Source organism: Vitis vinifera, chromosome 9, assembly GCF_030704535.1.
Source record: "Vitis vinifera cultivar Pinot Noir 40024 chromosome 9, ASM3070453v1".
In the NCBI taxonomy this organism is placed as follows: Eukaryota; Viridiplantae; Streptophyta; class Magnoliopsida; order Vitales; family Vitaceae; genus Vitis; species Vitis vinifera.
The window spans coordinates 3,958,744-3,969,557 of NC_081813.1; the positions used below are offsets into that span (position 1 = coordinate 3,958,744).

Here is a 10,814-nt window from a genome sequence, read left to right on the forward strand (position 1 = left end):
ATGTACAAAATAAGAATGATAGCTGGCTTTTGGTCAGTTAGAATTCTTAGAAAAAAATTTGGGATTTAATCCTATAATTCAAGGTATGTTCCGATTCTGGAATTATTGAATTATATGGTATAAATTTGGGTTGTATTTGATTGATGAAGCAGTTGAGAAGAATTTAAGAAATTCTGTGACCCCAGATGGAATAAACCTTCCCTACCAAGGACCAAGTACTAGCATTAGAAAACAGTTTTGAGTACCTGAGACCTGCAAAATAGTTGTTCGATAATATGCCACAAAGAAAGTAGTTAATGGCGTTTTACTGTGCACAAACCCTTTCTAACACTGGCCGTTTGAAGTACTTTGGGAACCAACTGAGAATACATTCTCTATATCTGAATCCATGAACAATTTTGAGATAGGTAATTGACTTCTATGTGGATGTTTTTGCCTACAGTTCTTCAATTTCTTTCAGGTATGCTTCCGGGATCACATGCTTAGTTCCACCAGTTCATCATTTTGTAAAGAATGTTCTGGGAATTGGGCTCCCATCATATACAAAATAATATAAAGGCTGGAGTATGAAATGGCATGTTGAAACACAGGTAGAAACAAAATCAGTTTGAATGTGTGAAAGTTGATAAAAAGGGTATTCAACAGGCATGATAAAGTTGGTCGAGTTTTTGTGTAACGATTTTTGACTAGTGTTCAGTATTAAGTCCTAGGAGTTTCTGCAAATGAGAAGGCAAAAAAATTCAAGGAGTCTAATTGTCAAATGTTGTATGTTGCAGTCATCCATAGCATGGAAATTCCTTTCAAAACTAGTGGTTTTCTCATGTTGGTTGACTGTTGGAGAGAAGGGATCCCCTGTCTTCTTTGCATTTTCCTTTTTTGTTTTGCCATGGTGCATCTTCTGAGTACAGTACCGCATGCTTTACATTGTTTTTCCATGTTCCGGTTTGAGTAACGATGACTAAGATTTTAATGCTTCTACATTATACCATTGAAATTTTTGTTCAATATAAGATGTGGACTTGCATTGCTGGCTTGTTGTTTGAAGCAACCGGCACGACCTAAAGATAATAGGAAGATATGTTCCATTGCTATAGAATTTAGTAGTACACTGTGTTACAAATGGAGATAGATTTGGTTTTATAGAGCCATTTCTCATGAACAAAAATGTTGTAGGATTAGATGATTAAAATTAGGCCTTCAGCAATTAGAGAGGCTGAATCACTTTCCTGTACTTTTTTTTTCTGGTTAGCCTTTGGATAGAGAATCCCTATCCGTGAAAATAGCAATTAAATTAAGGAAGACAGGAGGCAGATTGTAATCGGAAGTTCTCACTAGCTCTAACTTCCATATCATAGGAGGAATGAGAAACGACTAGAATCAGCAAGCCTTATCTCCACGATTTAAGATTGGTGAAGAAAAAAATGAAAGAAGAAACACATTAGAAGTGGCCGATTTGGCCTTGGAACCAAAAACCGAAAAAAGCCAAAACCTATAAGTTTTACAATTAATCAGAGTATCTATCTAATTAACATAGGCACACTGATCACCCATCCTCACATTGCAAACTTGTTTTTATATTTTGCAATGTACATGATACAAGAGTGTTCACAGACTCCACAGACTCCATAGTTAGTTTGGCTGTGGGGGAGGTGTTTGTTAAGACTTGAAATGCTATGGTGAGCAAAGATCCTCCTTCAGTGCTCTTCTCCTCCGGCCTAGAAGTGATGACGAGAGGCCTTGACTCAACCCCATCTGGAAGAATTGAGAAACCCGACGGCAGTATAGCAATGCTGCTGGAGTCGCACCCTGTCATCACAGACTGCATGCCGGGAATGTCTACAGGAGCATAAACCACCATGGATTCATATGCATTTGTGCAGGTATCTTGTACCACCCACATACTGTTGTCTTTGGATTTCATTGTCTGAATTCAAAATGCCCATGTTATCCTTTGTTTGTTTGATGGGAAAAAGAGGAAAGAAAAGCAAAAAAAAAACATTTACTCTGACTTCTGGGTGGAAAGAACTCACCTGAATAGTGACTGCATTGCCCCGATCCTGCCCTTTGGCCAAGTTTGCAATTGACTGCACTGGCCCTCCACTCAACATGATGTCCCACTGGAATTCACACATTGAAAGCTTGTTAAAATATTTTTTGTACTGATTATCAACATCTTATGATGGTTATCAAGGCAGAATCATCTAACCTCACTCCGGCGAGCTTCATCTCTTAAGAAATCGAATATGACGTGGGGAGCCACTGGCAGCCATACAGATGAAACTGCACACAGGATCACCCCTTGAGGCTCACCAGGATCGTTCAGGTTCTTCCTGGAAGCCACCCTTATGTCGTCTCCTGTTTTACTCGATACCTTTGTCCATGAGTTAAAGCTTGATGCCCCCAGCGCTCGACAAAAACTCCAGGTCATTCTTTGTGCCAACTTGAGAATGCTTTTCCTTCCCGCCAGTGTCGCAACGCCTGGAGTTCAATAATGGGTGTAAGCTAAAAAAATTTCTCAGTGAAGTATCTGATGATTGAACTAAAAATGTACTGGTAATCTAGGATTACCGCTCGAGTCCTTCGTGGGGACATTGGTTGCCATGAAGAACACCAGCCGCTCGCACTGGAGTTGCAGAGTCGCAATCCAATGCTTGGCACCAAAGGCCAGACCACTGTTAACAATTTGGCGGTACATGGTATGAACCGTGCTTTTCTGGCATTCCAAATGCTCCACCCAGATCACCTGAAAGATTAAACCATCGGAAAAATGAGACTCAAACTTCATGTAGTCTCCAAAAGGCGAGCAGTTTAAAAAAGAAGTCTGGTATATGCATATGCAGATATGTACTTACCTTGCAGTGGCCATTGGATTTATCCTCAATGATGCAGCCAGAAGGACGTTTTCTGCATTTCACAAGGGACGCATCGATATTATCTTCAACTTTATCAATGGAAACATCAACAATCGCCCATTGATCTGCACTCAGCTGCTTGCAGAATCGGACAAAGTACACCTCTCTTGTGGGCACCATGGGTGTGAGCATTTGCAGCTCTGCAAACATCTAGAACCAGCATAATGGGAAAAAAGTTAATTGCAGAATCTAACCTAAGCCATGTCCAGCACCCTTAAGCAAAAGTAAATAATGGAACTGGTTTCAGATGACTGGAAGGTGTGGTAGATTGTTAGGTGAATTCCTAGTTTTCCATGTTTGTAAGTAAGGCCAAATTTTCAAAAGGGTTTTTTGACCTTCAGTTGAGTTTATTACTGCAGAAAAGTTCATCCAAGAAGCAATTTCAAAAAAGCCTTCACCATGAGGAAAAGTCACTTCTGCTAAGCCATAATGATGACAATTTTTTCCTGCCTTTTGTTGTCCAGAAAAATCAGAAGAGAATTCCTCAGTTTTTCTCCATTTTGAGCCATATAAAAAACTCCACTCCTACAAGCTGTGGCAGAGATTGATTTTTCCTATGAAGAGATGCCCTTTTTTTTTCAGAATTTATTCCACAAATCGTTCAAATCAGAGATGATGGAGAAGTTTTTTTGATGGGTTACTCACCAATTGAACTGCTCCATTTCTATTAGGACCTTCACCATTGCAGATAATATCAACGGTAGCCGCCTTTGAGATTGTGCATGGAAACATTTCCTTCCATTGATTCTATGAAAATAGAGGACAATCATGGAAAGGGAGTCAATCAAATTTGAAAGCTAGCATATTACTTTGGATCAATTCAATGAACCATTGATTCAAAAACGGCTTACCACATCCATGAAACTTTGAACAAGCCGTGGGAGGTCCACAAACACAACTCCAGTCTCTCTTGAGGCCTCAATTGACCTCTTTGGCCTTCCATTGCCTGAATTTTCGACAGAAAATTCTCTCATGTACTCGTCGTAATTAAGTATCTCACGACCAGTCTCAACGCTTCTAATCCAAAGCGGTTCCCCAGCAGTTGCCATCTTCTTGAGCTCCTCCATTGCCTGATTAACTATCTCCATGATTCTCGACTTCTCAAGCCCGAAAATTCCAGTGTAGAACTCCAAAGAGCTTCTGTTCTCATGATCATTTCCAGCCGAGCATGAGGAGCTAGGTGATCCTGTTCCAGGAGGGTATTTCCCAATGACTGCTCGTAGTTTTTCCACCTACATATTGAAATGAAATTCATCCTTACCATAAAGAGTAAAAAACACCTCAAAACCATTGATTTCAGTTTCACAAGTTAGTTTTTCAAACCTCGGCTTTCAGCCTTGCATTTTCGATTCTCAGCTGTTGTTCTTCAGTTGTCATGGTGGGGTCTCTACTAGAGGTGGCTGAGCCGCAGTTGGGGCAACAAGACTTCTTAATGGTCTCCCTCATAGCCTTATTTTCATCTCTAAGCTTCTCCATTTCTGATTTCAATAGAGAGTTTTCATGGCGCTCCTGTATAGCCTGCAACAGCCATTCCAGTACAATGACCAATTCAACAAAAGCCGAAAACTTTCCCTAAAAGAAATGAATCCATACAACAACCAGACACGACCCACGGCTCAAATGGAGAGGAGAATTGCCACATACCTTAATTTGAGTTCGTCGGTTTTGAAACCAGAACTTGACTTGCCTGGGAGCAAGGCCTAGTTGCTTGCTTAGTTGCTGCCTTTGCTTCTCATCTGGATGTGGTGACTCCTTGAATAGCCTGTAAACGTATCGATCATGTAAAAAGATTAACTAAAAAAACACACTAAGGTGATAATAGACAAATGGATAGAGATGAATCTACATAATTTTCTGTGAATCAAAGTACCATGTCAAACAAAAGAAAAATAAAGCTCTAACATTAGCTTTAGATGCTTTTACGCCTTTTTCTTTTGTAAGCTTGCCATCAACCCCTTTAACCCTCCATGATAAAGTTTTCTTTTCAACTGCTGCCCAAAAAAACTGATTACAACCAAATCATTTGTTCGAATACATCGAATTTGTTCGATAATGGCCAGTGATTTGGGTGACATCAATGTTAATTTTATATCTGAAAACAGTCTAACTATTACATTAATTCCATGCATCATTGACGGATTAATGTAACATTATTTTCAGACTTCGATGACTCAGAAAACCTAAGTCTTGGTAAGAATAGGAATTCATACAATGGGAAGGAGAGACAGAGAGAGAAAGAGAGAAAGAAAGAGAGGGAGCTTACGCTTCCATTTCTCTGATTTGCTCAGCAGTGTGTCTGTGATATTTCTTCCTCTTCTTCTTCTTGCCCTTCTCACCTTCTCCATCTTCATCACCCTCTCCTTCTCCATCAAACTCATCTTCGGATCTTGACCTCGCCGGGCCTGAGTTCTCACTGCTTATCTCCACCGTATCATCCCTCCGCCCTCCTCCGCTCCCCTCATCCCCTTCCTCCACCTCCATGTTGGCCGCAGCTGCAGCCGCGGCGCCGCCATCTCGAAAAATCCCAGCCTTCAACAACCAAAACAAAAACCCATAAACAAACGAAGAAAAAGGAAAGAAAAGAAAACAAAAAACACCCAGAAGAAAAATCAAAAGGGTGTGAGAAAAGAAAGAACAAAAGGAGAGAGGGAATATACAAGACTAAGAGAGAGAGCTGGAGAGGCGAAGAAGTCTTTGGTACGAGACGCGGGTGGATTCGACATGTCCACGCCCATGGCAAGAGAAGCTTTGTGGATGAGCAGTGTTGTTTTATGGAGGCAGCAATGGGGTTGCTGCTGAAGAAATGTGGAAGAGAGAGAAAGTGTGGGGTAGGGTTGATTTAAGGATATAAAACAAAGAGAGGAAACTCTCAGTTTTTCAATTATGGTTGAATGGAGAGAGAGAGAAAGGGCTGGTAGGAGTTGACTGTTAGATATTGCGGGAACAGCTGAAATAAAAGAATGTGAAGAGCCAACTAACTTTTGATCATCAGTTGAATCTCATCTCCAACGGTTTTTTCAGTTCCCCTCGCCCACGGCTCGGCTTTGGCTTGGCTCCAGTTGGAGATTTCTCTCCTTAAGGCGTGTTTGGATAATGGGCCTTATTTAATTCCCATGTTGTTTCAGAGCATCTTCTTGTGTTAGATGTGGTAGATAGCTCATGGTTTCTCATGTCTTCTAGGGTTAGGTGATCTCCATTTATTGAATGTTAGGGATTTCTGGTTTTGTATCTTAAATTGGTGTAATGGTGTTTTTGGAAATTAATTTTTTTAGAAAATTAAAGGTGGTTGTAGAACCTTTTATAAATAAATAAAAATAAATAAATTTAATGATTCAATATCATATTAATTTACTAATTTTTCTAAAAATTTAAAATACTAAAAATGCCCAAATAATAATATACTAACAATTTAAATAAAGGTTGAGAATTTTAAAAAATAATTTGAATTAACTTAAATATGTTTTAAAATAACAATTTATTGATAAAAAGTTTTAGTGATTAAAAAAATGGCTAATAATGGACATGAAATGGGCTAGAAGTGCATTTTACAGTGTTTTTAGTCAAAGTGTTTTTAACAAAATCACTTATTAAGGTAATGTTTGTTTTTTTACTTAATTCTAAATAGAACCTTAATACTTAATAGTATTAAATATTAGGTTGTTTGTTTTGTAGTATTTTATTTCTATTAAGTATTAAAAAGTAAAAAAAAAAATCAATATATTATTTTTTCTATTTAGAAAAAGTTATATTTTGACTTTTTCTATTTAATAAAAAGTTTATAATAAGTCATGAAAAAGTTAGAAAAACAAACAACTTAAATTCTAAAACTAAATTACTTTCAATAAAAAGCCAAAAAAACAAATACCACCTAAATGTTTTTTTAAAAAACACTATAAGTGATTTTTTAATGTTTCAAATGATTTTTCAAAAATTTCAAAGTGCTTTTTAAATTTTGTCAAATATTTTTTTAAAAAAAAAATTCTTTTTAAGCTCGAAACGCTCCCTAAAGTTACCACTAACTAACACCTCACACATTATGAGCCCCTCAAGGTATTAGCTTTAGCACATTACTTTTGGCTTTTTTGCTTTGAAAACTTCCATTTCATCTTCAAGATCTTTACATAAGATCTAAATAAAAATTATTTGAAAATTAAAGGATTATATAAATTTTTAAACGTTAATTTATTAAAAATCATTAAACGATAAGTTAAAAATATTTTAAAAATATATTACCTTTCAATTAGGTCTTTTGATAAGATCTTTGTCTCTAACTTTTGAAAAACCACGAGTTCATTTTTGCAATTTCAAAATACATGAACCTAATGTTCTCAAAGGTGACTTTTATCGATTTCTTAGATCTATAGAATTATCACAAATCTATGAATCTTTGAACATATTCTCTTCTTTTATTCCACAAATTGGTTTCAACCACTAAAATCTAATTAGATAATTCAACTTTACTTTTAGCAATTGACCATCAAATTTGCCGACACATTACTTAACTTTTCGTAATAAAATAAAATTCCCCTTACCTTATTAGCTTTGAAATAAAACATCATTAGGTTGCGTGTCAATCTTTTCCTACGACGGTCAGATACTAATCACCAAAACATATCAAAAAAATTAACAAAATATTAAATCATTCACGACTTCATTATCGCCCCGACTATCATCCAATCATTTAAATTAAAAATTAAAAATAAAAAAGAAACAAAGAAATCATACCAATCCCCCTTTTTTGTCTCAAATTATCATCATTAGTTCTACTTCTCCCTCATTTTGTTCTTGGGTGATGCTCATAGACAAGGTGTAATAAGAAGGTGAGGAATTAGGGTTTGCCCTAGCCGAGCCGCATGGCTAGCTAGAAAGAGCCAAGAAAATTTTAGAGGTCAAACCGTACGGTCAATGCAGGTAGACACATAGTAAGGTGTATGGTGTGAATGCAAGCTTGTGGTTTGTTTATTAGCTTTTCATATTTCAATGTGTCTTTATAGCATTTAAAGGGTTGAAAGAAGTGAATGCAATTAATGAATTTGCCTCCAAGCGTTCCATTTCTTTAAAATGGATAAGCCTTTTCTTAATCTGATAGACTTCCAACTATTTAATAAAATATTACCCCCACAACCAATTGTATTTTAGTGTGCATCCTTTTCCTTTTCTCACTAATTAACAAATTAATTATTATAATTTTCTTATAAATATGTTTTTTTGAGAATACTTAATGGAGTTATCGAGATTTATTTATACACGTTCATTCATGTTATCTATACATCGACGGTCAAGATTCTTTTTTTTTTGTCTGCTCATATTCAAAATTCAATTATTGCAAACCTCTAAATTTGTAAAATTTATTGTTATTATTTTTTTTTTAGGGTAAAACCCAAATAAGATACCTGGAATTTTATGTATATAAAAGCAAGCATTGTTATTATTTTTTTTTAAAATGACACATTTTTGCAAATTTTGAAGGTGAATAGTTGGATTTTGAATTTAAGAGGACAAATTAGAGAAGATCTTAAAGATGGAGGGTCAATATGCAGTTGCACCAAAAATATCAAGCACTACTAGGTAGTGTTCTTAAAAATAGCATTTGAGAGTGATTTTCAAAAGTAATTATTTGATATTGTTTAGAACAAAAATTTGTTTCATTGACGTGTAAGGGTTTGTTTCGTCATGTTTTCTTAAACTTATTTTTAAAAATTGATTTTTATTTTTTAATTTAAAAATAATTTTAAAAAAAAATTTCAAAAAACATGATTAAATGGATCCATATTTTCCTTTTATTCTAAAAAAACCGATGAAAATAACTTCTACTTATTTTCTAAAAAGTGTCATCTATTTCATTTTATTTTTAAAAATTATTTTCATAGAACAACAATGAATTTATGTTAGAAAAATTTAAAAACACAGCTAAATAGGCTCTAATATTTTCAACTTATTTTTTGTGTTTTTAAATATTTCTTAAAAATAATTTTTATTTGAAATGCTTTATTTTCAACTATTCTTCATATTCATACAATTATTTTTTTAAATGTCTTAAAAAACTAATGAAAACAATTAAAATATGTTCTAAGAATAAATTTAAAAAAAAAAAGTAAAAAATTATCAAACTTGTTTTCGAATTTGGAAAACAATTTTTTATTTTTTAAAAACAGTTCTAAATAAGCTGTTTCTATCCTTTAATCACCTTCATCACATTTCGACCATTTTATTGTAGCAAGAAAGGAGGAAAAAAATATTTTTACAAATTATAATTTCCAAAAGAATAAAAATATTTCCACATGATTGTTATTTAAAAAAACATAATTGAACCCAATCTAATAAAAGAAAAATGGATGGCTCTCATATCCAATACCAAATATTCAACATATACTGTGATGTGAATATTTTTGCCAAGGATTGGAAGGTGACATGGGCCCATCCAATAGGGAAAAAGGGTTGCTATCAACCCTGTTTTTTCCTTTCAAACCTTAAAGGCGGTTTGAAGACAAAATGAAGCTCTTATTATCCATATATACTACAACATTCGAGAATGTGAGGTCCAAAGGTTTCAGATATGATCATTTTGATTTTTTGGTTCATACTTAGAATCCGTTTGATAGTAATTTTAGAAAACGTTTTTAATATTTTTAATACTTAAAAATTTGCATTATTCAAGTATTAAAAATTCTAGAAATATTTTCTAAAAGCACTTCCAAAAGCACTCTTATTTTTCCATGTTCCCATTTATGAGACTTTATGGGGCATCTTCCCACTATTTCCCTTTCTTTCTTTCTTCATGTAAAAACAAGAATAAACAACAAAGAAACATGAGAAGGTAACAGCTCTAAGATGTATTTTTGGGTTGCATTTTTGCTAAGATTTTTAGAAAGAAAATTGGGAAGAAAAAATTGGTTTTTAATTTTTAAATTTAAATTTATTTTATTTATTTTTCTCTTGCTTCCTCTCTCATGGTTTACACAATCCAAACATACCCTAGAAGAAAAACCCTTTCCCCTTGTATTTTCATTCCCTCCACACATTTGAAAAGGAGATCGAACTCCTCAGAATCAGAGACACAAAAAACAAAAGGAAAAAGAAAGAAAATACAAGTCACCATCAAGCCATTCTCAATCCAAAGAATAGGGTTTGTGATGCCAATCGGACATTATCATTAAGCTAAGACATCCTGTTGTACTAAAAAAAATATCCTTGGGTCAATCTCTATCCTCATAACTATTTCTTTTTTCTTCTCCTGCATGCATTGGTAGTTAGGAATGGTAGATAGTATGAAGCCATCACATGAGAACTCAACCAACCAAATTAAAAAATATGGTGTTAATTGATTTGAACTTTCTTTTGGTTTTCTCTCTCTACTTTATCCCCCTTTTGGAGTACAACATCCCCCATATCTTTTATTTTCATGTATTAAGGAAAGCAAAGTAAAGAGAAACCAATAAAGCTATATGAGGAAAGAAGATGGGCATCTTGGTTACTTGCTTTATTTTCAAGCCATTCCTGGTTTCTTATGAACCAAGTTTTGGGTCCCAAGGAGGGAATATAATGATCCAAAAATGAGGACACAACATTGGGAAGAAGGCCTAGAAATTTTGAAAATTTTTAAGGGAGAGAAAATTTTTGGAAATTTTGGAAACTGAGTGAGCAGAAAGCCTAGAAAAGAAAGGGGGGAAAGACTACAAAGACAAAAGAGAAAGGTGTCAAAAGAAAGAATTATTCTATCAGCTACTTCCACTCAACTCGCATTCATGGAAAGTAAAACAAAGTGAAGTAGAGTTCTGCATTTGACACTCATATGTCGGGAAATTGACCATGAATCCACTTTCTAAGAAGCACACAATTTAACATAACAAGATGGAGCAAAAAATTCAGGCATGAAAGCTTAACAGGAAACACTGACAGAAA

General features: G+C 34.8%; 1 protein-coding gene across 1 annotated transcript; it reads right to left on the reverse strand.

The window, feature by feature from the left end:
• Positions 1 to 1,372: 1,372 nt before the first annotated feature.
• LOC100256623 (homeobox-leucine zipper protein GLABRA 2) lies at positions 1,373 to 5,760 on the reverse strand. The gene is made up of 11 exons (XM_002284466.5): positions 5,570 to 5,760; positions 5,176 to 5,441; positions 4,557 to 4,674; positions 4,236 to 4,430; positions 3,764 to 4,144; positions 3,558 to 3,659; positions 2,853 to 3,062; positions 2,569 to 2,743; positions 2,207 to 2,478; positions 2,031 to 2,117; positions 1,373 to 1,924 (listed from the first exon to the last, which is right to left on the reverse strand). The coding sequence occupies exons 1-11, from the start codon at positions 5,645 to 5,647 to the stop codon at positions 1,544 to 1,546; spliced, it is 2,265 nt and encodes a 754-aa protein (XP_002284502.1). The 5' UTR covers positions 5,648 to 5,760; the 3' UTR covers positions 1,373 to 1,543.
• Positions 5,761 to 10,814: the final 5,054 nt, after the last annotated feature.